This window comes from Acanthaster planci, linkage group LG06, assembly GCF_054643075.1.
Source record: "Acanthaster planci isolate LZ-2023a linkage group LG06, COTS_SCS, whole genome shotgun sequence".
NCBI lineage: Eukaryota > Metazoa > Echinodermata > Asteroidea > Valvatida > Acanthasteridae > Acanthaster > Acanthaster planci.
Genome location: NC_141782.1, coordinates 20556904 through 20584394, shown reverse-complemented (window position 1 = coordinate 20584394; position 27491 = coordinate 20556904). Strand labels below are relative to the sequence as shown.

At 39.3% G+C, this 27491-nt stretch overlaps 1 protein-coding gene across 3 annotated transcripts; it reads left to right on the top strand.

The window, feature by feature from the left end:
* Positions 1-515: 515 nt before the first annotated feature.
* Positions 516-27401, top strand: LOC110981323 (stimulated by retinoic acid gene 6 protein-like). 3 transcript variants are annotated; one of them, XM_022238818.2, is made up of 20 exons: positions 3605-3922; positions 4939-5044; positions 5630-5715; positions 7218-7369; positions 7957-8086; positions 10943-11021; positions 11721-11807; positions 12457-12560; positions 13698-13756; positions 14086-14147; positions 15419-15482; positions 16403-16481; positions 16835-16910; positions 17377-17425; positions 19938-20028; positions 20619-20756; positions 21724-21887; positions 23576-23725; positions 24087-24296; positions 25878-27401. In XM_022238818.2, exons 1-20 carry the CDS (start codon positions 3897-3899, stop codon positions 25889-25891), a joined length of 1926 nt encoding a protein of 641 aa, XP_022094510.2. In that variant the 5' UTR covers positions 3605-3896; the 3' UTR covers positions 25892-27401. The 3 variants fall into 3 exon arrangements, with proteins under 3 accessions (XP_086994281.1, XP_022094510.2, XP_022094509.2); XM_087138155.1 differs by lacking the exon at positions 3605-3922 and adding an exon at positions 516-894 and having other exon boundaries at positions 24087-27401; XM_022238817.2 differs by having other exon boundaries at positions 3607-3922; positions 24087-27401.
* The last annotated feature ends 90 nt before the right edge of the window (positions 27402-27491 follow it).

Sequence of the window (27491 nt, the reverse complement as noted above, 5' to 3'; positions counted from 1 at the left end):
TAATTACGTAATTAGAAAAAATTCGATCCTCAGTTTATCAGCTCCGCTCTACGTCGGGTTTTAATGCTGGTGGTTTGTTCTAGAGGCATGTTGTTGATTTTGATCTCCAATGGGGTTTGCGGTACGTCGCGTGAACTTTCACGAGTGACTGTGACGAACCAAATAGCATTGTCTTTGTTTTAACTGGTGCCCTTATTAAGAGAAAGTCTATCTGCTTTATTTAAAAGCCAGCTCTTCGTTCCTTCTCTGTCTGACCCTCCACTTCGAATTTAATAAACCAGGACAGCAGGGCGGATCCAGGAATTTTTCGGGAGGGTGAGGACGGAGATTTTTTTAATGTCTGATTTTTGCGGGTAAGCAGAAACTTTTATGAAACATTACGTGCGTCGTGTGCACTTACTTTAGTTATTTTTTTAATCATTTTCTTTACTTTTTGGGGGGGGAGAGCAGGGGGTGGGGGTTCTCCCCTCCTCTTTATTCACGCCTGTAGTTATAAATAAAATCGACATGGGCCTCATGTCTCAGCCTCCGGTTGGACTAGAAGCGGAAACTTTTGTAGCGCCGCCAATGACCCGGTTTCGTCATGACAATGACGTACGTACGTGTACATTCGCCGGGGTAAATGCATCCCGAGGATGGCTAGGACGCTCTGTGGACGTGTGGTACACCATGGGTACACGTACGTACATGTACATGTACATATGTACACTGTACCATACGGTGGAAACGAAACTTATTCCCAAATATAATACTTCGTGCTGGTGACGTCGCTGTTTGTGCATGTGTTGAGAAATCTGCCGACTGGAAATCCAGGAAGAACCGTCATCGTGTTCATACAGGCCTAAGTAACGAGAGAGCAGCACTCTACATGATGGATGAACCATTTGATTTTGGGTAGGCGTGCAAATTGCGATTCGTTTTTAATTTTACGACCACCTTTCTAAAATAGGGGTAGGCTAACCACTTACATGTAGTCTGTACACTGTGTAACCGCAATCATTACAGAATGTGTGTATATTTATTGTTATGATTTGTAAGGTGCACCATTTTCTGTAAGTCCGTTTGTGTGCGAATCAGCATCAGAGCATCGCTTGAAACCCTGTGCACAAACCCATGAGACTAACATGACTAGGCTAAGTAAATGCTTCGATATTTTCCTCTAGTCTTACTTGAGACATTTCTGTTTCTGGTGGCTTTCATGTATTTTATAAACCACTGCAAGGGAAAACAAGTGATCTCCGTAAAACTCTGTATGTATCAAACTACTATCAATCACGGAGTACTTCTTTAAAAATGAAATTATTATGGCATTCGGGGGGTTGCCCTTGAGTGGTTTGCGAGTTATTTAAATGATCGTAAACAACGTACTAAATTCAACAGTTGCCTGTCTAGTTTGAAACCCATCTCAAGCAGAGTACACCAGGGCTCTCTATTGCGACCTTTGCTCTTTTTAATTTATATCAATGATATCTCAACAACATCAGACCTGTTATCTTTTATATTATATGCCGATGACACCAGTTTGTTTTATCGAAACAAGGATATTAATTCTCTTTTTAATATTGTTAATACCAAATTGGTCAGTATATTTAAAAGCAAATCGTTTATCTCTTCATTTATCTAAATGTAATTATGTAATTTTCAGTAAGAGAAAAACGAAGAATGGACACAACTTCAATATTTTATTGGACAACACAATCGTAAAGAACGTAGAGAAGTTTAGGTTTTTAGGTGTCATCATTGATGACAAATTAACTTGGAAATTTCATATTGATGAGATTGCAAGCAAAGTTTCCAAGAGTATCTGAGTAGTTAATAGTTTAAAACATATTGTTCCATTTCAGGTATTAAATAATATTTACAGTTCATTGATACTTCATTATTTTTCTTATTGTGATTTTGTCTGGGGGAATACATTCCCTACAAATCTATCTAAACTAATAAATCTGCAGAAAAAAATCGTTCGAATTATCACAAATTCGCCTTATAGGGCCCACAGTCAACCCCTGTTACGTGAGCTCAAATATCAACAAGTGTTATTTTTGTATAAGTTTAAAAATAATTTGATGCCCGGACCAGATCCAAACATGTTTGTATTTAACTGTGGCTTGCATAAATACAACACTTGTTCGTCAACCAACTTTCATTTTCAGACACCGCAACACAGAACTTCTGCCTATCAATTTAACATTAAATACTCAGGTCCCAAACTTTGGAATACTCTACCATCCTCAGTAAGATTTTCAAGATCATATACAATCTTTAAGCGGCAACTTAAGATCTTTCTCATGTAAAGCAATATAATTTTCATTGTTACAATGACTACTTCTGATCATATTCGTAGCCATGAAAATTAACTTAATTTTTTCATAGTCCATCTTCAATAATTACTCTTTAATTGCTTAGAGCTACAATTATTTGTTGTTTCTTATATTAATATGTATGTATGTTTTGTTTAAGGGCATGCCTAACAAAAGCTTTGCTTCTAAGGTGTTGCCACCTTTCCTGGCATATATGTCTATTAGACTTGTCTTATTATTATTATTTCTGCCACGGGAGGAAATAAATGTGTGTGTGAACTCAATGGCGACAAATACCGAACCTCCCCCTGCGAGAAAAAAAAATCGAAATCCGAGTCTCAAAGGCCAAAAAATCCTGGATCCGCCCCTACTCTTCTGTCTACATCGTTGCTTCCACACTTTTATTGCAGGCTCTTGAAAGTTTGGTTATCGATGTTGGTTGAAAGGTACAGTCCATCATTTCCAGTGATCCAAAAAATAAATGATGAAATTATTTGACCATTGATATAAGACAGGCCCAGGCTTTCCCAGGCTTGCCCACGCACTTGGTTTGTCAATAACCCTTATCAGCACGTGGCTTAGATATTTACATACAATCACCATGGGACTTGGCTGGAAAAGAATTACTCAGCTCAGGGGAATTCCCCATGTTAAAGGTGACTAAACTAGGCTGTTCAGCATCTACAGAGGTACAAATTAACAGTAGTTTTTTGCATTTGGCCGAATTTTTTTTTTAATTACTTAATTAGAAAAAATTCGATCCTCAGTTTATCAGCTCCGCTCTACGTCGGGTTTTAATGCTGGTGGTTTGTTCTAGAGGCATGTTGTTGATTTTGATCTCCAATGGGGTTTGCGGTACGTCGCGTGAACTTTCACGAGTGACTGTGACGAACCAAATAGCATTGTCTTTGTTTTAACTGGTGCCCTTATTAAGAGAAAGTCTATCTGCTTTATTTAAAGGCCAGCTCTTCGTTCCTTCTCTGTCTGACCCTCCACTTCGAATTTAATAAACCAGGACAGCAGGGTGGATCCAGGAATTTTTCGGGAGGGTGAGGACGGAGATTTTTTTAATGTCTGATTTTTGCGGGTAAGCAGAAACTTTTATGAAACGTTACGTGCGTCGTGTGCACTTACTTTAGTTATTTTTTTAATCATTTTCTTTACTTTTTAGGGGGGGCAGAGCAGGGGTGGGGGTTCTTCCCTCCTCTTTATTCACGCCTGTAGTTATAACTAAAATCGACATAGGCCTCATGTCTCAGCCTCCGGTGGGACTAGAAGCGGAAACTTTTGTAGCGCCGCCAATGACCCGGTTTCGTCATGACAATGACGTACGTACGTGTACATTCGCCGGGGTAAATGCATCCCGAGGATGGCTAGGACGCTCTGTGGACGTGTGGTACACCATGGGTACACGTACGTACATGTACATATGTACACTGTACCATACGGTGGAAACGAAACTTATTCCCAAATATAATACTTCGTGCTAGTGACGTCGCTGTTTGTGCATGTGTTGAGAAATCTGGCGACTGGAAATCCAGGAAGAACCGTCATTGTGTTCATACAGGCCTACGTAACGAGAGAGCAGCACTCTACATGATGGATGAACCATTTGATTTTGGGTAGGCGTGCAAATTGCGATTCGTTTTTAGTTTTACGACCACCTTTCTAAAATAGGGGTAGGCTAACCACTTACATGTAGTCTGTACACTGTGTAACCGCAATCATTACAGAATGTGTGTATATTTATTGTTATGATTTGTAAGGTGCACCATTTTCTGTAAGTCCGTTTGTGTGCGAATCAGCATCAGAGCATCGCTTGAAACCCTGTGCACAAACCCATGAGACTAACATGACTAGGCTAAGTAAATGCTTCGATATTTTCCTCTAGTCTTACTTGAGACATTTCTGTTTCTGGTGGCTTTCATGTATTTTATAAACCACTGCAAGGGAAAACAAGTGATCTCCGTAAAACTCTGTATGTATCAAACTCTTAGTTTTACCAGAAGGTCACCTGACCAGCCGACATTTCAGCAGTTTTTTTTTAGCATGCATGTTTAGTGTATTTGTGTAAATTTAAAAAAAAAATTGAGCTATCCAGCAGAGTTGCAACAAAATCAGTGCCAGAAATGTAGACACATGAAGTTCATTGACATTGTCAACGTCAGTATTGTGCATGTACTGGGCGAGATTGGTGGCTTTTATTGCACAATCTCTCGACAACTCCACCGGCCAGTCACCTCTCCTTGCTAACTTGTTGTACGGGCATGACTGGCATGGCAAATGAACACCCGCAGTGAGTGTTTTTGGATACGTAAACATTTCATCTGGTTCCATGCTGATATACTGACGTTGTAAATTTCATGAGGTGCAGTTTGGGGCTTTTCCCTTTGACAAATCCTCCTGTGCCAGAGCCGCGATGCTGGCTAAATATACTTTGGATGAAAAGCTGGAATGGTGCAAGCTAACCATGAAGTGTATGCGTTCATTGTTACATGAAAGTAGCCCCATAAATGTGGTTAAAATTCTGCATTTTAGAGGTATTCTAGAATGTTTACACATACATGTAGTATTTGAGTGACAGTTAATAGGCTTGTATGAAGTTTAATATTGATATGCCTTTCTGTTTTGTTCACAGGGAAAGTGCCACACAGACATCTGTTTTCACCACAGCGATCCCCGTTAGCCCTATCTGTACATACTTTGTGCTGAGAGTATGGATGTTGTATAGTCTCATTCCAGCAGTAAGATTGTTGTTTTACCTGTTTGGTTTCTAACATCCATTATGTCTGTTCCACTGGTTTGTGCTGCTAGTTATTTTGCCAAATCTCAGCATACCAGCATAGATTTGGAGATACATATGTGTAAAGCAAACTTGATATCATGGAATATTATCAGGGAGACTTACTTGAACTGCTTATGAATTTGCATCGAAATATTTATAACTTATAACGCACAAATTTGTCTTTGTTTTTTATATTTATGCCAAAGAAACTGGTCTATAATTAGCATCTTTCAGGATCTAAATTCTATTTATTTGACATACGATTCTGAGAAAGGAGAGGAAGCTAGAGGAGTAGAAGTGTTTAAGATGCAGTTTCTGATCCTCAAGCTTTTGCAGTCACTAAAAGACTCTTCCAAAATTGTCCAGGAGCCTCGATTGGTTTGAGATTTTAGCAGGTATGGCCAGAATTGCACTGACTTGAGTCGACTTGAGACACACTTTTGGTGACTCAACATGACCCGAGTCCCACTGGGTAAATGACTCGACTCGAGTGTCCACAAGCAAAATGATGTGCCCGCCTGACGATGACACTTTTTTTATTCAGGTTGCTGTCTTGGCTCTGTTTTGTTTCTTGGAGAAACGAGTGCACCTATGGCAGTCATGTTGCCAAGGCCGACCAGGTGTTGCATTGTAAGTTGACCTCTACTGGACTTGAAGTTAATGGTCAGATAGTACACAGATCCAATTATTGATTGCTTCAAGTGGTGCAGTAAAGCTAGCCTCCTGAGGTGATCCATGGAGAATTCTATTTAAAATTTTCCCGTGGTGAATAAAGCCATTAGTATTTCTTGTATAGTACCTCACTCAGAGATTCTGTTCCATTTAAGCGATAACTGGTTAATTGGATCAAACTAAGAAATTTGTTGAAAATTTACTAGGACTTTTCCAAACTACCCGTTCACAAAATGTTTGATCCCGGCTCTGCACACAATGCCTGTGGTCATTTGTATAGTTCTGTGGTTGCTATGGGTACAGTATTTGGTTGCTATGGTAATACATGTAGTTCCATTTGCCACTCACGACAAGGTAGCTAAAATAGTGAATGCCATGTGTGACAGGTTCGCAGCCAATCAAGATACAAAATCTGAAGTTGAGGTGTTGTAAATAATATCGTCCCTGTAATTCATTTAACTCACAATAAAGGATTGTTTAGGAGGATATCTTTCTCATGTCCAAATCTGAACAGGGTTATATTGCATAAATGTTTCTCTAGGGGGCATTGCAGCCCAACGCCACATCAGTTTTCTGACTGAAGATCTTTCCATTAATATATACATGTATTTGGGTGCATGGTAAGTTCTAGGAGACAGCATGCATGTTCTCTGATTGGTTTGGGTAATGCTGGTAATTAATCATATCATGTGCATCACAAACTGGTATGATTGCCCCTTGTTAGGAGCTGTTTGTGTACACAGAGATGATATAGGCTATTCTGCTTCAAAGTCATGCTGTTTTAGTTTCCCAAGCACATGCTCAGTATTGCAGATGCCAGTGCATGTATCTTGGTTGTGTTGTTAGACAGAAGCACACTCTGCTCTTTGTCAAATAATTGTGGTATAAAAACCATGACTGATCCTCTTTAAAGGCCAATCAGTCAGTGCAATGGGATCTGCTTTGGTTAGGTTGGATTCGACTTTTTAAGTTTCATTCTGGATAATTCCTTCAAAGTAGCCTCATTATAGATTTAGGATGAGAGCTGTTCGGAGATTTTAAGAACCGATGCATGGACATGAAAGCAGTTAGGGGGTCCTCCTCACCCTGTCATCTTTACATATAATCTCATTTTCCAGAGGACTGACTGGAAATGCAAACAGTTGTCAACCTTTTTGTTTTAGGATAAAGTTAAGACACATGCCTACATTGTCCAGTACTGGCAGTTCTAGAATGGAGAGCTGATTATCCAGTAGATTTTCATATGGGGCACGCTTTTGGGGGCATTCAGCTCAAAAAAGGTCATCCCAGCCCTTCTCTTTTTCTCTTCAATGATATTGCAGGAAATCTTTTTGGAAAAACACCAAAAAAATGAAGAGAAATTTGTGTCATTGATGAATTTCATTTTGATCCCAGACTACTCCGACTGTTTTGCTTTATTTGCACTTGACCCTGTTTTTTCTCCCCTTGTTTCTCCACAGCCCGGTTAATCTAGTGGACAGCTACTCTGATCGCTGGTCCTTTGCGTTTGCCTTTGGCAGCATGGCGACCAGCATGGTAGATGGCATCTTTGGCAAGCAGAACATATTGCTCGGAAACTATGATTACGAAAAGCTTGCAGTCATGCTGCGAGGTCAGTGGTGAAGATTAAGCAGTTCATTGTGCACGTCTTAAATTCTTGGTTCCTCCTAGGATGAAAACCTAACCATTGAGTTGGATCTGGAATGATTGATCTCGACGTCCCCTGTTAGAGTTTGGCAGTTGAAAATAAGGAGAACATCTTATCTAAAACTGCAGGCACCTTGATGCCCACTATGGTGCACAAACTACCAGTCGTAGAATGTCGTAAGCACTAAGCCTTCGGGCCCCATCAAATTTGTTGTCGATATGTAATTGAGACTGTGACCCAAGCCTCGTAATATATTTCTGGCCTCAAATGACCAACTGATTATTGCTAAATAAATGCTATGTAAGAATACCATCCACTGCCAGAAACACTCTACTTACTATTAAAGTAGGCGATCTACCACTTTTTGGTTTTTCCTCATATGACAGATAAGGCAGTAGGTACAGATAAGTTATTGCCACTTTCTTAGAATGAGAGTGGTTGCAAGACAGTGCGAAAGTTGGCTATAATTTTCAGAAATTGGCCATGCGATTTTGGGTTTGACAGATATGATTTGCATATTATTTGACTGTACTGACATTTGCATAATGCAGGGACCGTCAAATTTCTGGTTACCATAGTCAACGCACTCATCATCAGCGTGGCTTTCTACCCGATCCTGCTCTGCCTACGTTCCAAGACAACCCTGGGCAATATCCTTGGTTTGGTTTACTCCTCTTCCTGGTAGGATTCAAAATCAACTTCTCAACTTACTCTGAAGGCTGGGCCAATTACCCAAGTCAGCATTGTTGAGTGACTGGGCACGACCCGGTCACTCTTTTGAAATCATTCAAATGAATCTGTTTTTCAATCCTCCTTTTTTTTCTGGCCAACATTTTTCATTCGTAGCTGTCTCCTGGACTGTGCACAGTGTTGTAGTTGTCCAGACTGGTCTTGGCCTCGAGACCAGTCTGGACACCAGTTTGAACATGGTTTTGGTCTTGAACATGCTGGTCTTGGTCTCAGATCACTGGTCTTGGTCTTGATCTGGCGCCTCCTGTTCTCCGATTTTTTGGCTGAGACCAGTACAAGACCAATTTAATATACGCTTTGCACCATTTCATACCTGATTGGTGATGAATTTTGATTGTTTGTAGACCAACGAAAAACTTGAACCGATACCCCCAAGATGTAAGTACGTCCTTAAGGACTGTACGTGCAAGCATTTGTTGTGGCTACGGCTGGCAGTAGTGTTTCATGTGCAAATTTCATCCTTTGCACAAGTTACGTGTGCACCCAAAGTTAAAACTTGCACGGCCAAAGTTTAAAGCTTTAACGCTCGCAGTTAAACTTGCGTAAGCAAAGTTTAACCTTGCACCAGGAAGAAGATAGCATGTGACAACCCCAAAAATAATTGTCACTGGTTACCGGCTGTAAAATGATGTGTGATTTGTTGTTTTTTGGGGCAGGGGCACCTGTGAGCACGCAGTCGCATTGCGTGGTCTGGTAATACACGCTTATTTATGCACTTTTTGTTGATCTCAAACTTGACTAACACCATTCCGTGATAGCATTTTTGGCACAATGCATAAACATGGTGTGTCCCGTGCCTTTTCCTTGGTGGTGTTTAAGTTTGTTGATGTTATGACATTCAGAGCAGGTCAAAAAGTATACACATCATTGAAAAATGCAAATTGCAAAGTAACAACAAAAACAATGCTAAATTCCAGGACCATTCTGTTAAACTAACGCATACATGTAGCTCTGTGCTTTATAGCGATCTTCACAGTTTTATGTCAATGTACAGAGATGATTTCCTTCCATTTATTTATAAATGTGGTCTTGGTCTTGGTCTCAGATGGATGGTCTTGGTCTCCGTCTTGGTCCGTTGGTCTGGGTCTTGGTCCGTTGGTCTCGGTTGTGGTCTTGGTCTTGGACTGCCTGGTCTTGACTACAGCACTGACTACAGCACTGACTGTGTAAGATATCAACCCTGATTGCATGTGGTGCATATTTATCTGATATCATCATGACGTCTTCAGCGTCAAATAACAAGGAATTAAAGTTTGATATTTTTAATTTACAAAAATCGGTATAAAATCTGTCGTGAGATTCTTCATCTTGCATTTTGTGGCAAGTGATATACTGAATTTAGGTATTTATATTTTTGTCATGTTTGTAAAATCAGAATCAAAACTTAAACAAGTTTTATTAAACCAACCCTTTCAGCAGCGTCATAGTCAAACCCATTTATACAAGTCCTTCCACAAGTCACAAGTAACAGGCTGACAAAGGAATGCTTTATGATTTATTTCCGACTTGGCTTATTAAAGACTGAATGACTTGTGATGGATTACAGGGACTTGTGATGAACTTGCTGGGACTTGTGATGGGCTCAACTACAAAAGTGACCTTCGGTGGATTAAAAATATATCTAAGAGATTAGACCCATGTTGTTATATTCAACATTTTGTACAGCAAGGGAAATGATACAAACATTGTAATACACTCCTCCTTTTTTGGATTGTTTAATCCAAAATTCATAAATACCGGAGACAGTTTCCCTGTTCAACAACACGCAACGTCACTGTGTATTAACAGTTTAATAATGCCCGTCATGTGAAAAGTGCTCTGTCACCTGGATACGCAACAGTTTAATCCATGCCTATTGGTCAAGAGTCTGCATGTGACATGGCAAGTCAATAGGTATATGTGAATGGGAATCAATATGCTTGGCCTAACGGCTTAGGAGACTGAACGCCAATAATGCCCAAGCTGCACATTAGTCACGCCCATTCTCCTAAGCCATTCTTCAAGAGTGGTCGAGCACATATTTATTCCCTTAATAAATTGAGCGGTTTCAACTTATCTGCGTTCAACGTATTGAATCAGACAAAAACACCTTGACCTTTGATGAATGTGTCATTTGGATGTTTTGAGATGTCATGATAACATCGTCAAACTGGATGGTTTTTATTACACCAATAGGCAAAATGTGATTGACATAAATATTGGTAGTTAGGGACAACTTATACTGAGGAAGACATGCATGAAGTGAGCTAAAGATGACGGCCTGCTTTCTAAATATTGAAATATTTGAATATTAAATTCTTGCAAAAGGTGCTTTGACATGGAGTAAAATAAACTTGCCTAGAGACGTCACAGGTTCGGTGGACTTGCAGCTTATATTTGTCCCAAGCAAATGACGTCACGGTGAATGTAGGAATTCACGAAGAATGTAACCCACGCACCACCTGCTTGCAAATGAGGTGACATCACAGTAATAAGAAATACTATCTGGTTGCGGAGTTGGTTTAGATGAATCCCCCCAAAGAATTGTAATATTTAATTGAAATTAAGGTTTGTTTAGTCAATAATTATTCCTCACACATGTTGGAGGTTTTCTCTGGTCCTAAAACCTCCAAAACTATTTAATGAAACAGTGGGATCAGGACTTCAAGCAAACTAAATCTTCATTGTTTTCATGTATCTCAAATTATTGCTCATAGGGATTTTAAGTTCTCGATAATGAATACAACCATGCAGGAATCGCGTGTGATCTGACAAACTTCTCAACCGTTGTGACCTTCCTTCATGCAGGTTTACGTTCTACATCATGTCGGTTGCTTTACGCTGTGACATTGAAGAAGATGACGGAGCAGTGTACGACATCATTAAGGTAAAGAGAACATTTAAAAAACCCTTTGAAAATTCAGAAATTCCAACGCTTTGCTTTGACGGGTTTTGATGGATCCAGTATTGTCGAGCCGTCTGTGTTGGCATCATTGGTTTGCCTGGAACTGAACATGTCAGGGTTTTTTGGGGGGATAGGAGAGGCTGCGTTAGCTTTAAAGCCTGGGCTTTGTACTATGTCACAGCTGGGTTGAGGGGGAATCCCCAATACCTCTTTTTGTCCCATGCTAAATTTTTTGTAATCTTGGCATGCATGTGAAGACACTCATCCTGAGTACATTTGTGAAGTTTTAATGATGGCCATCTACAGTTCACGGCTTATGCACATAAGGGGGAACAAATCTCCGAAAAATGGGCATTTCATGAGAATGGTTTGCACAATTCTCTTAAAATTGATGTCAATATGATCGTAAGACATGACTGGAAAATCAGCTGAAGGCTCGGCACACAAAAATGCATTGCTATTGGATCATCGACTCCCCACCCGCACCCAGCTCCAGGTTCTCTCTCTGTTTTTGGTGCATCATTTGCGCCATTTTATGCCAGGAAAACTTCTAAGATTTTTTCAAGCTTAAGAAATATAGAACTGACCCAAATTCTGGGTACAAGAATATGATTTGCTTTGTGGGTTTTATATTTTGTGACCTTTGTTACTCACTTCCCCATTTGCTGTCAATCATTCCAGGAATTAGGAATCAATGGATCTGGGATGGTCTGCTTTCTGGCGCTGATGATTCGTTTCACTCTGGGCATCATACAAGACATAAGAAGGGTGAGTATTTTCGTACGAAGGAAGGGAATGGTTAGGAGGTGTAAGTTGAACCATGAAAACAATCCTTGTTTTGTTTCTTCTGTGAATGACTGTTAAAGATGCTACTCAGTGATTGGGATCAAGATCTCTTGAGACCAATGCAAGACCAACACAAGACCCTCATCAGTCAAATTCAGGTCACAAGCTATTCAAATGAATTACAACAAAAGCATTCCTTTGTCATTGTTCATCCTGTTTCTTGTCACTGGTCTTGTCTATACCCAGCAAGAAATGAGACCGAGGGGTACCCCCCCAACATGTCCAATCCCTATACACATTCCAGACTATTGTTACTTAACACATCCCCCAAGATGTCTGAAAGGAATTCCCCAGATTCCTGCGAGACAATGACCAACACAAAGCAGGGGGGGTTCTCTCCGTCTCATACCTTGCTGCATACGGTCTTGTCACTGGTCTGGTCACTGGTCTTGTCACTGGTCATGTCACTGGCCTGGTCACTGGTCTGGTCACTGGTCTGGTCACTGGTCTTGTCACTGGTCTTGTGAATGGTCCCGACTGCAACGCCTGTTCTACTTGTGTTCTTTTAACTGGTGCAGAACCTGCCATATGTATGTAATAAATGAAATTTGTATTTTTTTTCCTACTCAAGCACCTGAGGAAAAGCAGCAATGCATCACTGGCGGAAAAGGACTTCAAGATGACGCATTTCTACAGGAGGGTGAAGTTTCTGTTGACACCACCACTTCCTGAAGAGTAAGTTAATTTTTCCTATGGAGTAACCTTGATAGCAATAGTGCAAAGTGCACGGAGAAAATAAAACCTCACTTTTCATCGCACCACTACCGAAGCTGCCTCAATCTTGTTAGTTTTATACATACATTTCTGTCCCCCCCCGTCTCATTCCTTCTCATGCGTTAGATGTTGATCCCATGCAATGACTCACCTTTTCAGGCAAGCTTCCACGGTTGCTGATTTCTTGGTTTTCTTCACTTTTCATTCATAATATTGCGGAAATTTATATAACGGGTTTTGCCCTTACCCAACGTATATATTGAGAAACACTGTATGCTCAGTGCTTGTCTGAGAGCTTGTGAAAAAAATCCACGAGCTTACTCGGGTTGGACTCGAACCCACGACCTCCTGCTTACTAGTGCAAACGTTTTAACCACTCGACCACCGAGTTTGCCAGGGTCGGCTGATTCAGGTGAAGCAGCGGGTACCGCAAATAGTTCGTATATACGTTTGGTAAGGTCAAGACCCGTTATATAAATTGACATCTCCCCAATGCAAAAAAAATACATCTTGAAAATATTGCGGAAGAGAGAAAATGCTGTGCAAGGTCTGGTACATCTGGGTATATTCTTTCTTGTTATTTTTTCCCCTGTTCTCTTTTAGTTATATGCGTGTAATTTTGCTCTCGTCTTAGTGTTAGCGTAAGCATGTGTTGCACCTTATCCAGCGCACCATCTTGATGCATTTAGACTGATCTGTGAGATGCCATTAGTGCAGTGGCGCCACGCTCACTCGCATATTTTTGAACTTGAGGTATGCATGTGTTTATGCAAGTCACAACACTCTACTTGTTGAAGAGGTATGTAACAGGTGCATACCACCTGTCCATGTGTATGGTGCCATTGCAGTAATGGCTTCTAATGGGAGACTTTGAGACCCTTGGTAGTGGCAAACATACCGGTCCTTGTTACCAGTTCTAAGCCTGCTTTTGTACTTTCAAGCATGCGCAATACGGTGATAAAAGGCCTGTGTGTCTGCTGCCACCAGCATCTCAAAGTCTCCCATCTGGCTTGCTGAATTAGTCCACGTGTTGCATAACCTGTTTACAATTTTAATGTGCTGCTTTTAAGGAAATTTATCACTTGTTCTCGGTTGCAGGGAAAGTAGAAATATTCTTGAGCGTCTATTCCGGTATGTGTTTGGCACCAGTGTACCAGGTGAGGTTTCACTCCATTTTTTGCATCCCAAGGGCAAATAGTAATTAATGCTGAAAAGTTTGCCTGCTTTCCAGTAAGAAACCAACACACAGAAAGTTGTTCAATGCCAGAAGCTCTCCAAAAAGAGTATGGAAAGTGACATGAGTGCAACTAATAACGTGTATACTTACCATTCAGTTCATTGAGACTCTTCAGCGGGCAGGTAGAAAGGTGAATGTGTTTGTGCTTCATTTGGAGGATTATGTCGCTTTAGGTGAACTTCCAACTGAAAATGAGTAAGACGCAAAAGTTGTCGGCATATTGAGATTTGTTTTTGCCTTTTTGCTAAGGTTTCAGATTCTCCCGCCACAGTATCTGCACTCTCGTTCTGACACTGATCACCACCATCCAGGTCAGTCAACCTCGTGAATATTTGATTCTTTTATGTCATGAAAAAAATTAATATTCCACATCAGGAAACAACTGCTTGAAAACCACTATTGTCAATACACTTATTACTGTGCATCCACAAAATCTCCAAGAGAATTTGGAGCTTGAATTATTGTTCAGGAGTACATAGGATTTTATCTGATTCAGGAAGGCTCTTTATCAAATACAGTGGAACACCACTATACCGACCACCGCTATACCGAATATTCAGCTGTACCGAACACCGCTATACCGAACACCGCTATACCGAACACCGCTATACCGAACACCGCTATACCGAACACCGCTATACCGAACACCGCTTTACCGAATATTCAGCTGTACCGAACACCGTCCTTGGCTCCCAATATTTTGTGCACAAAACCTACTGAACATTACGCAGTCGCAAATCAACCCAGATTCGCCACAGCATGCATCAGAGATCGATCCTGAGCAGTAGTTTCACAAATTTTAGGATAAACTAAATGGCAATTTTGTAACTCAAGATTTAATAAAAACCCAAAATAATTAATGGAGACATTTCTAGAAACCTCAAACGTGAATACAACGGCAAAACATCACAAAAACAGGGAATCATAGTACATGTATCACAAAAGGGTGCACTTCAGTTAGACAAGAGAGGGCGCTATTTAACATGGAAACAAAATGTTCGGCAGTTAATTTCGCTATACCGAATGACCGCTGTACCGAACATTTAGCGTGGACCCCATCGTGTTTGTTATAGCAGCGTTCCACAAAAGATTCATGATTGAGCAAAATAAAACAAGGGCTTCTTTAAAAAAATTCATTAACTTCTTTATTCAAATTGTAAAGTAGTGCAGGAGGTTTGTAGGTCCAAAACATAATGCATGTAGCTGTTTTGTGAGAAAGTGCTTGTGTGGACAAGGAAGCAGCCATGACACACTGGCTCTTTTAAAAGCCAAAATTTTCTCAGGTATTTGATACCTCCTTTGTGTATTCACTGTCCTACTTCTTTCAGTTGCTGATAAAATCTGAAGGTTTTGGTCAAGTCACTGATTCGTCGCTAAACATCATCATAACTACGTCTGTAATTTTACTGTGCCGACATTGCAAAGCTTTAAACAACATTCACACGGGAAAGATCAGATTCTGTGGCAAAAGAGAGAGGGTTTTAGCGGGCAATTAGCATGTCAGAAAGAGATCAGCTGTAAGACTTGTTCCTTCTTCAACTGACAAAAAAATGATCGTAGGGTTTTGGTGTTAATTTAACAGGTCGCCTTAGTTTGGATCTCTATGTGCGCACCTTATCTTAAAGACGAAACCGATGAAGCATTGAGTGAGTGTTGCTTGGCAGATACTTTTTGTGTTGCCATTATGAATTTTATTTCTTGCTGCGACCTCTAACATACTTGAACATTCTCCATGATTTTAGCTGTTTTAGGAAAATTTTTTCTCTCTTTTTCAGACGGTTTCTCTTCCACACCAGGTTTATTACTTTGGTAGTTTTTAAAAATCTGATGAACTTCAGAATTTGTGCAATGTTAAATAGAAGACTTCATTGTGGAATTAAGTCAGGTGACATCGTGTGTTGTCACATGAAATAATAGGGGTATACAAGGCCTTCACTGCACAATAATTATGTCCAATTTGGTTGTAACTGTATATGTACCCATTCCTTGAAATTCAGGCAAAGTCACTGTGACGTCATTGTACAGTGTTGTATGTCTAGTGATGTCACGTTAAAACGGCTTTTTTGTGAGGCCAATGTTTAGAGAATTAAAGCTCTAATTTGCCTGTCATTTGGCATTCATGGTCATGTGTTTAACAGACATTTTCTGTGACTTCATGATGTCATTCCAAATGACTGTGTCATTTGTTGTTCAGATTTTTTGGAATTTTTTTCATTGTTGAAGAAAATGCTCTCTCTTTATTCGGAATTTTTTTCCCACTTTGTGTTCTTCTCACATCAAGTCAATAGAATCTGTACATACATGTACATGTATTTTCCTCTGTCAAAGACTTTTGCCACTTTGCTCACTTGCGTCTTCATCAAACTTGGCCCAAACAAAGACCTTATGGCATAGAAAGTAAGCAACCTGATAGTGTCATCAAGAATCGTTGACACCCCTGCAAAGTTGCATTATTCTGCAAGCATGTATCTCTAGAACTTACCGTACCAATAATACACCTTTCAAGAAAAATTTTTTTGAAAGCTTTTGTGACAGAAATTTATTTTTTACTTTTTGTTTCCCAAAGTTTATGCCTTTTGGATAACCTGTGCAGTTTCACTGTTAGTGACATGCATTTTCACCATTGATGCACAACGAAATTACAGGTTAGTAAGTTTTTTACAATCTTATAATCTAGTTCGAAATTTGCCGAATATTCTGTGAGCAAATCCTGTTTGTTATCAGTCATTTTTTAGTTGTTAAGTAGTTAAAATGGCCAATCGAATGTCTTGGTCAGTCTGAATCTCCAACCAGTGGCTCTATCGCAGCTATCTTTTTTATTCAGTTAGTTGGAATGGTTACTCTCTGTGTGTGACAGACTTCAATGCACCTTTTTGACAGAATATTTTCAGTTTTCCTTGCTGTTTATTGAAGCACAACGTCAGTTGTGCAGAAACTTTGTATTCCTGTGCTTTATTTAAGAGGGGGCTGTGTTTCACTTTTTAATTTTTATCCCCAGGAAACACACTGTGATGCTGTGGAGAGGCGACCGCTCATTCTTCCCACAGAAGAAAGCTAAATTTGATGCCATGCTGGTAAGTCTGCATAACTACCAGTGATCTACCGGCTAAGCAGAGAAATTGTCTATTAAGAAAGAGGGGGTTACCAGCCAAAGTATCATTCCATCTGTATTTCTTGTAACTGGTCACAACTGCTTAGGACACTCCTTTACTAAGCAGTGTGGTGATATACTGATAGCTGCATTTATTTCAATGCTGGTACTGAGTTACCAAAATAATAGAGAAAAGGTTTAAACTTATAAAGACATAGTTATGATAACGATTAGTAATGCACAGGTGTAATTATTTAAAGATTTGGTACCATTTAGGTCTAAGGTAAATACATTCTGCTTAAGAGCTTGATGAAATCACTGTTCAATTCTCAGTGTTACTTTTTTTCAGTCAACCACTGCAGAAAAACCTTTGTTTCTTGCCAGAAAATGATACAGAAATTTCAATTATGAAGTAACTTTGGAGATCTTTGACTTTATTCATACTGTAGGTATCAAGCTTACGCTACTCAGGATATCAAGTGGCATTTACAGCATGGGGTAAGTTTATCAAGAAAACACTATAAGCAGAAAGGAAGCATTCTCCGGGGAAGGGTTGGAAGGGAAAGGGTATCCTTGGTAAACTGTGACTTGATCCACTGCATCATCAATGAAGACAAATTTGAATTTCAAAGACTTTGGAAAGATCTGTTACAGCTGCAAGAAAACTGAAACAAAGAAAAGAAGATGGCTTCATATTGAAATGCAGTTGTTGCTTAACATGGAGTTCAAGCTTTGGGTAGACACTCTGGTGCTACCTTTGGATTAATTGGGACAGAACACAGAATCTGTAAAGGGCTTTTTTTTTTATTTGAGTAATCCTTAGATCTTGAATATATATGTGTTTGCCTAATGCTCCGTGGGAAAGCTTTGTTTAATTAAGCGGATTAAAAGGAAGCAATGTTTTTTCATTCATGCATTCATTCATATGTGAATATATCATACAAGCCTGTTGCTCATACATAAGTTCAGTACAAAAAAGTATGTTATTTGTAAAGATTAACAAATAAATTGAGTGGACAGGATTGACCCTGCATTCTCCGGAACATTATACTGACACTCTACCAACTGAGCTATCCAGCCCTATGTTGGCGGCTCTCCCCATTTGTCAGTACTTTTGTTCAAAAACCATTAGACTAAAAACACAACACAGCTAGGGATCACTCCCCAAATACATGAGTTAGAGGTCAGTCTGCCTTTTTTTTTTTACATAAGTCATCCCACAAACAATGCAAAGAAACTGACTAGGTGCTTACTTCTTAATCACAAAGATGGACAAAGAATTTGACTGGAGTGCCGCCGCCGGTATGGTGTCCGGAGGTTTCAGGTTCGAATTTCACTCCTGTCAATTTCTTTGTTCATCCATGTAATTAATATGTATGCACCTAGCCAGCTTCCTGACATAATTTGAGGATTTGTGAAAAATATGCTAAAAGTATAAAGCTTGAAGAATTAAATTAGGGCTGAGTCAGTTTGAATAATTCACTATTCGAATTTTTGGCATTCCATTTGATCAAATATCTGAATATTCGGTCGCACCGACCGGGAGATTGTTGATGAACAAACCATACACAAAATCAGTTGCAATAATGCTAGAACCATCTCCAGCCACAATTTAGTAAGATCTAACAGACGGACTCTACTATTTGCCCTGTTGAAAATTTCTATTCCTTTTATATTTATTAATGAATTGTACTTTTTGATGAAAGATATGTTATTCCTTTGCTTTTCAGTTGAATCTGCTTGCAACAAGCCTCCATAGTGCAAGTTTTCTTATTTAAAACAAGAAAATTCTCCCTTCCTTTTCATGAGTTTTGCATTCAAATATTCAAATTCCGAAAATAATATTTGAACATTCGATAATTGATTGAATATTCAGATTTTGGGCACAGCCCGAAATTAATCGGCAAGTGATGTACATAGATACAGATGACCTCAGTTGACCTCAAGTGTACTGTGCCTGTACCACTGTGCTTCCATTCAGTACATGTAAAACATGAACCGACTGACTAAAGAAAGTATGCTTAGTGTAATATCCATTATTAGTTTTAATGTTTCAACAGCCAATCACTCTAGTTAAATCCTTCAATCATGTCAAAGCCATCATGTAGTTGAATCACACAGCTGTGCATTGCATTATTACATATGTGTTGACATCACCAACTGTACATTCTTTATTAATGCTGGGCTCTTCCAACATGGCACCTCATGCAGCAAGCTGTGTGTCTGTGTCTTTCATTCTATTCTGTCTTGAGGTTACTTTGAAGCACAGGACATTACTATTAGGAACTGGAGAGTGAATTCTATCGGTGCACGTACACTTACATGTACATCCTTATGGTTTCCTTTCTTACCGTCTCACTATGTATACTCCGTTCAGTCAGTTCCCAGTCTCAGTGTATGTTTTTGTGTTTTCTCGTGGGTTATAGTTGTTTTTGTAAACTTTGCTTTTCATATTCAAGTGTGTGCTGTTTCATTTTTGAATGCAATTTTTGAATCAAGTGTGTACTTTTGTTTTTATTGTGATTTAGTTCTTTTTTCCATTTTATCTTTATCTACATATCTAATTTTTAGTCTGTCTGACTGTTGATTATACATGTACATATATATATCATTTAACTCTTGTTTTGTTTTGAATAATGTATCAATGCACAGATTTAGGATATTATATATATTATGTTTATCCCATTCCTGTAACTGGCGATCCCTCCGCTGTTGGATGTGATAAATAAATAAATAAAGTGGCTGGATTTATTTTCATCCCCCCCCTTGCCCCAACAAAACAGGCCAAACCCACCTGACCCAAGCGTCATCTTTGTCAGTGATGGATTTCCCACCATCGATCATCAGCGCTTCCAATTTTGTCTTCAGTATTCGTCCTCTTGATGAAGTCAACTGACCCTGAAAGTCACCTCACTCTGCCCCCCTCCACACCACCACCACTGGCTCCGATCCTCTCATTCTGCCAGTGATTTTTTTCCTTTCTTTTTGATTTCTCTTTGAATCCATTCAGGCTTTTTAGTTCTGCAAGTGGTACTGTGTGCCATAGCGTATTTGGTCATTCAGTTCAAAGAACAAGTGGTATATGAAATCAAGGAGTTCTGGTAAGTTAGACATATGTGACCCACTCTGTGAAAGCAAGTCTTAAGTCGCTAGAGCCACTTTTGAGTAAAATTTCCTTTAGAATAATTTTGCACAGTGTAAATCAGTAGGAACCCACAGCATTTTTCACCATGGAGTATCCACTTTCATCAGGATGGCGAACTGGCAAACTCAAAAAGTGAAAAATCAAAAAGTGGATCTGGCGACTTAAGACTCATTTTTGCAGAGTGGGTCACGTATTGACTTGTATGACTTTTATACACTTGCATATTTCTGCACCATAAATCACTGAACATTTCTACAGACAGTTTACCATGGTCCTATAATTTTTTTCAGTAATTTTAAATTGATTTCAGTGGTAAATACATTGCTTCCAGAGCATATAAAAAATATTGTTTGAAGGTTTAAACAAAAGTTTGAACTTTCAAGCAAATGTTTTGTAATGAGTCTGTGTTTATCGTATGAGTGCTTAAATTTCAAAATTGCTTCTCTGTTATTATTTTAGTATGTAGTGTAGCTCCGATTTTTGGAGTTTCCAGATCTGTCATCCTCACTTGCATAAAACTCTGTCACGGGCCTCTTGTCCCACCAGGCTGACCATTTTCATCACCGTGGGGTTCTACTATGTCCAGATCATCCTCTCGCGGCTCCTCTTCCTCCAGAGGGCGCCAGATCGGGGCCAATCCAGATTTGTGCAGAGGAAAGATATCTATCTTGGTCTGGATAACAGGTTCGGAAAGAGATCAGCCACTGGCTTGTACAGCTTCACACACACACACCCACCCATACTTAACCTTACATACCTACTGTGGACATTCCTTTCTTTTCTGCAGTTTAGAAAACTCAGTGAAAATACTCATTTTTCTTGAACTGGGAACACGATTTCGGCTGGTTTTTTGTGCAAGGTTTCCTTGACTATTCCTCTCCCTTTTATGACAGATGCCTCTAAACCTCTTTTCTAGAGAAGGGAAAACGTCCTGTGGACGTGTATAAGTCCACAGAGCGTCTTCCTTTCCTGCATCGTGTGGACATCTTTTGTTCACAAGTCCACACTAGGTATGTAGGGTTAGCACACACTAACAAACAATGTAGTGGACTAATGGGATATCCGCTCAGATGGAACTTTATGCACGTAGTAATGGTGATGTGACCTAGAGGTTACGGATGTCTGAACATGCCAAAGCAATACCAAACAGTTCAGCCTAGTCTTAATTATTTGGCTGGGGCTTGTAATTACTCCCCATAGGGTTGTGTGTAATTTCCAAGCCACAGCCAAGTCATTTGGAAAAGGCCTTCTTTTTCCCCCCACCAATCTCGATGTACATGCACAGCATTTCCTGTAAGCTTGGAAAATACCATGGCCGCCGGCTATTCTCTCACATGCCAGAGGCGGACAGTACAATGGAATCAAATCAAAATGCAGTTTGATTGAAATTTGCCCTAGGTGGATCATCATGATTTGGCTGATTTCAGATTTGGTAAAAAAATATTACACCAAAGTGTAGACATCACATAGCCTATTCATTGCCTGAAAACAGAAATTTGAAAAAAATTGTGATTTGGGGCTAAAGTGTCTCTTCATGAAAGCAGTGACAATTTGTTTATACTTCTGGCTATACGCCAAGTGATTCTGATTCAAGTGCTCTATATTCTAAGCACTTTGTTTTTGATGTTCAACGAATATTCCATTTGTCCAGACGCATCTTCCATGTGACTATGTACATCACGCTGTTCATCAACTTCCTTGTGGGCCTGCTCAGTTGCTTCTTTCGTATCGTGGAAGCTATCATTTTAGAAACGATTTTCATCGGACGCTTGGACCACTGTATACTGATGCGCAACTGGGAACTATGGGACCAAGGTGATTGTTGATTTCTCCAAATGACTTGTCCTTTTTGTATTATTTTTTTAATATGTGATTTTTTGGGGTTGTAAGAAAGGTCAGATGTGTATTTTTTAAGTTCTACTTTAGGCTTGTTCATAATTATATGAACAAAGAACTTGATTGATTTGGCCTGCTGATTTACCTTTTGATAAGAATGTCAATTAAAAGTGAAGTTTGGTAGTGATTGTGTCCATGTTGCTCTGTTTATGGTTAGGTGTATCATTATCCTATTCCAAAAAACTCTAGGATTCTGTGGGAAACTGAACCAAGAGTGGGCTCTCAGTACAATATATTATGTTTTTTGGACCACATATCTGGGTGAAATATCCTGTCCCTTTTTCTGTTTTTTGTTTTTTTGGTGCAGTGTCGAAAACGCACTTCTTTGCTAATGAACTCTTATCGGTGTCTGTGGGTGATCAGCAAAGCAGAAAGCTTCAAAGACAATTCACCAAAGATTAGGACTCAGCTACTTGCCAAAGATGTTACCCTAAAAATCCAACCTTTGACAATGGCAAGATATGGAGGCCAACTTTTTCAAATAGTATGGCCAAATGCTACAAAGAGTGACTCTTAAAAGTCTGTTATACAAGATTTATACAAAGGGTGTTGGAGATTATGAGGCTGCAAAGTGCAATGCATTGCAGCCTCATAATTTACGACACCTTGAGTCCCCAGTATGGAGTGATGCTTGCTACAATGCAGGCAATGTACAAAGGCACATGATTCCTCTCCACAGTCTTCCAAGACATGTGTACAATCAATAGTGGGTCAGGCATGTGTAAAGTCCTGTATCAGAGGCTCAGAGAATGGTCAATGTTATGATCTGTCGGTCACCTATATGGATGTAGATTGGCTGATTGTGTTACACATCCGCAGATGTAGACTAAAAGTCTACACTTTTTTACGTGCTTAAAGGGCAGCCGAAATGGAATTGACTTTTAATACAAACCTGAAAATGCACCTTCGTGTCATTTTACTGTCATTTTCAATATTGAATTTACTATTTCAAAGGGTGTTTTGCTGCCTTGCTGCCTTTTTGGTTTTTATGCCAATGATTATTTTGATATTAAATTAGGTTAGGCTTGCAGTTGCACCATGTCCACGAAAATATCTTTTTTATGAGTGCATAGTTCTGAGAAGAACCGATGGTGGACACTTGACTTTCCAAACAATATGCTCTGTTTGTTTTCAGGAGGGTGATCATAAAAGAGAAATTTTCGTGTACATGGTGCAACGGCAAGCCTAACCTAATGTAGTACTTCCAGCATGCCTAGCTTCAAGTGTTATCTATTTGAATATTGATGCGCAAAACTGTGACATCATCCCAGGAAGAACACCTCAATGTTTCATTGGTTTGTGCCCAGGAACACCAGCGCTTTGAGATTTTTCTGGCTTACATGTGATTTAATGTGTTAGTAGATAGCATTCCGTTCAAATCCACAATTTGAGTGGAAAAATTTCTGCACTAAACCATGACATCCTCAGATGACATCACAGTAACGGCGCCCTCAGTTGTCCAGAAAAGCAAGAATGATTTCAAAAATTTAAGAAATCACACCGAGGTACCTTAACCATACAGCTGGCAGGCTTTTCCATTCTTCTGCTGATCGTTGTGAGTTCATATCAACCCTTGTTTGTGTTTGACTCTACCTTTCAAATGACAGCGTTCAGGTCGTACATGGGCTTCTTGGAACTGGAGGTTGCTCATACCCATCCCGTAGTCATCACCTTCTGTCACTTTATGCTGCAGAATGTGCACAAACGCCAGAGCATAATGCAGAACGATGAAGTGCCTCTCATCGTGAACACTTCAGGTATGAAACAAGGGCAGATCCAGATTCATTCAAATACAGGAAAGCAATCAAACTCTTAAGGCAATGACACCCTTTTTTCCTTCGTATATCTGCATTTTGACAAATATGAGGGAAGGTTATTGTTGAAGGCTTTTGATGCCTTTCAAAGTTTTAGCTTTAAATTTTGTGGAGAATTCACATCGAAGTACTTAAGTTGTCGTTGGTTGCAAGTTTTCCATTTTCTTTTTCTCTCCTTTCCTCTTCTTCCCTCTTTATCTTCCTTGCCTTCATTTTTTTGTTTGTGAGTAATTTCACCCTTCCCCGCCCCCCCCCAATCCAGTACCAACATACAACATTTTTAATGTGATTAATTTTGTTGAAGGTGGTGCAGATGATGATGAATGCATCCTAGGTGAAGTCTCGGTTCCTCCAAAATTAGCCTCGGCCTCGCTCAAGTCGCGCCAGGTTCGCAACAAATGGCTGGTGGCGCTGACCCTTTCCCGAAATCCCAGGCTAGCCCTGGAACGGAAGATTGCCCTGCTAGCTGACCAACAGAGGCTACGAACCCTCAGCTTGAACGTGTCTGTCAGAGGTAATGTTCAGGAACAGATGTCGAGGATTGTTTGAGTACCAAATGGACCTGCTGTGTCACCTTAGTAAACGGGGATTCATTACCATGTGTATAACTGTCAAATAAAAGCACAATCTTTCTGTAATGGCAGCACATCAAATGTGAGAAGGTTGTCGACTGATGCTTTATTTCAGTTTGTTCCTCGAATAATGTAGAGATTGGAATTAAAAGACAAACTGAATGAAATATTTTTCACACTCATGTCAGAAGTCAATAGAGAGAGCCTGTTCAAGTTTACAACGTGCAGTATCTCTGCCAAAAATTATTTTAAAATTGTTTGCAATATCCTTTGCCTCCAAACTTCATTGATGTACCCAATTAATAATTTCCTGACTGTTGGGTTCCAAATGTGACAATGAAGAATCTTTGTCAGTCTGGCGCACTTTTTGTGTCTGCTGTTGACGATTTCTGTCTGAGCTTTGTAGCCTTTCTCCCCTGAAAACTATGAATAGAGGGTGCGTTTCCAAAACATGATCATTCCACAATGCCGCTTTTTATCTCTTTGTGTTAGAGACAGCTACTACGCAGTGGAGACATAGCTTTTGGAATAGTACATTAATGATGAAAAATTACCATCTTCGAGCATTAAGAAAAAAAGAAGAGAAATGCAACAAATCGAAATAATCATAAGCTGAAATAAAAATGCCTCGTGTAATTTGGGTTATTATTAAAAGCAATTATTTCGTCCAGTTATTCAACTACAAATGAGATAACTCTGTTTTGACTGGAAATTTTGCTGTGGAAAAGTGGCTTGGCATACAAATGTTTCGTGTACTTCATTGAGAAGTTATGAGGTGTGAATGATGAACACGTAACCTAAGCATGTGTGTTATTAAAAGGTTAGAAATATTGGTGAATTTAAATTTCAAAAGAGGCTTTTCTTATTTTTGTACTTTCTATTGTGCATTATTTTCTGCAAAAATAGGCTTTACTTTCATATGTTGTGCAAATACATGTATACCAATTTTTTTAGTTTGGCAAAATCTGATCAAGTATGCAAAAATTTTTGCTGCTCATCAAAATCTCACCATACACTGGAAGAGATGTAAGAACCCAATATTGTACAAAATGCTTACTGATAAAAATGCGTAACCCAATCCAACAAAATGAGTCTTAAGTCTCGAGAGTCACTTCTAAGTCTTATACCAGCCTCAGCAGATGTTGCAATGGAGCAGCATTTGTTGGACATTATACCCACTCGTAAAGCCCACATCCGCAATGTCTGAGGGATATGTCAACACATGTCTTGTCTGATCGCACAGGGCCCAATATCTCAATTCTGTCTGGTTCTTCTTCAGAAGCAAAAGGTGTGTAATGTTCTTACTTCAACCCCTGAAATGTTGGTGATGCATCTTTCTATTTCAGTCAACCTTGATTTTCAGTGTTTGGTTAAATTTGAACCTTTTGTGTAGTGTTATGGTAATGTGTAGTTCTTCATTAGCAGAACTGTGGTGTCAGTTTAGGAAGGAAACAATGTTGCATTGATTCATGCATAAATGGCTTCTGGATGGACTCTCGTATTTTTGCTGTTAATTTTTGCAGGTTCATTGTTGTAAGGACACAGCAATGAATGAGCAACCCTTCCTAGAAATGTTTCCAGTGAGCAGATTTTGAGGGCACAGACAGAAAACCTTATAAAATGAACCGTGTCACCCTGGATCCAGGTTTGGTTATAGAGAGAGTGGTGACATGAGTGTCTCAACTGTTGGAACCAAAATGGTGGATTATGCATCAGTGCACATGGTCAATTAGCACACAGTAGCTTCACGATGTACTGCACGTACATGTATGTTGAACAGCCATTTTGGTTGCAGTCTGAAGATGCTATGTACTTTGTCTGTCTGAAAAAGCATGGCCAATAACATTTTATAATTATGCTTTAATACACATAACCCAACAAGGGATGTAGCAGAGTAGAGCCTCCTCGACCCTTGACCCTTTCAACTAAACTTGTTAGCACGATCTTGCATTTGTTTGACACCATATAGTACGGATCTAGTACGGATCTAGTACCTTTTCGGTGTGTGGATGATCCTATAAATTTGGGGTCCCGTTTTTTATGTCACTGTCACACAAGTTAAGAACACATACTCTAAGTTGGAATGCAATGACCTGCCACACATACAGAAATATTTGAATTGAAGTCAATTTCAGTGATATTTCCATGTCAAATTACGCAGGCCAGGTGGAACAGGGACGCACAAATGTCATTATTATGGATCCAGAGGAATGCATGACATGGGCAAAAAATTCAGACTTTTATCTTTGGTCACAGGTTTTTATAATTGTTTTTAACAAAAAAGAAAGAATTTGCTACATATGAATGCATTGTATTACATTTTACACCGCACACAGCTGTTAATTATTTAAATTCATGTTGGTTCCACATTGAGATTTATATTTAATTTAAAAAGACTGATTTGAAATCACGACAGGTTTTAAGTAAACTTTCAAGTATCTGTATGCTAGAAATTTGTCAGAGTCAGAGTTAGTAATGCATGATTCCATAAATACTTTTATTGAAATAGATAAATTCAATGCATGTTATATATTTAATTACTGTCAAAGAAGTCTGCAGTCATTTGTTAATAGTCATCATTATGGACGATGTAAAATCGGTATGCAATAGGGTATTTTTCAGATTGCCATGTCATGAAGCATTCTATTCAATCCCACTTTTTGTTCCTGGATTGACAATCGATTGTGGTGTTAATCAGCATAAGAATTACGTGCTCAGTGATGGCTTTGTATTTTGTTTGAATGCGTGCATATATTATTGGTTATCTGTATTATGTATTAAAGTCGAGAAGGTGGTACCTCTTTGTTCATCCTAAAAGGAACTATAAAGTTTGTCTTCATAATAATAATAATAATGATAACAAGCACTTGTAAAGTACCATCCATCTCGTAAACTTTTCCAAGGCGCTGTATTATCATAACTGTCTTGGTTGAAATTAAGAGCATACTGGACACCCTAAATTTTCTGTGTGCTTTCATTTATTGTGAAAAAAAATCCAGAGCTCCTCAAAGTCAAGAACAATAAATTCTTGCCCATTTAGTCGTAAAGTCTGTCTGTGAAGTTGTTTTGTAGCGAATTTTTGTATTCCTTTTGGTATGAGCCTGGGACATGAGTGTAATCTCCTCCTCATGGAACTA

Excerpts from the sequence above, each read along its gene's own strand:
- LOC110981323 (XM_087138155.1), top strand. The coding sequence starts at position 869 with ATGATGGATGAACCATTTGATTTTGG. Across the intron at positions 20,029-20,618 it reads TATGAAATCAAGGAGTTCTG|GCTGACCATTTTCATCACCG; the intron begins GTAAGTTAGACA and ends TTGTCCCACCAG. Across the intron at positions 23,726-24,086 it reads TCTCATCGTGAACACTTCAG|GTGGTGCAGATGATGATGAA; the intron begins GTATGAAACAAG and ends ATTTTGTTGAAG.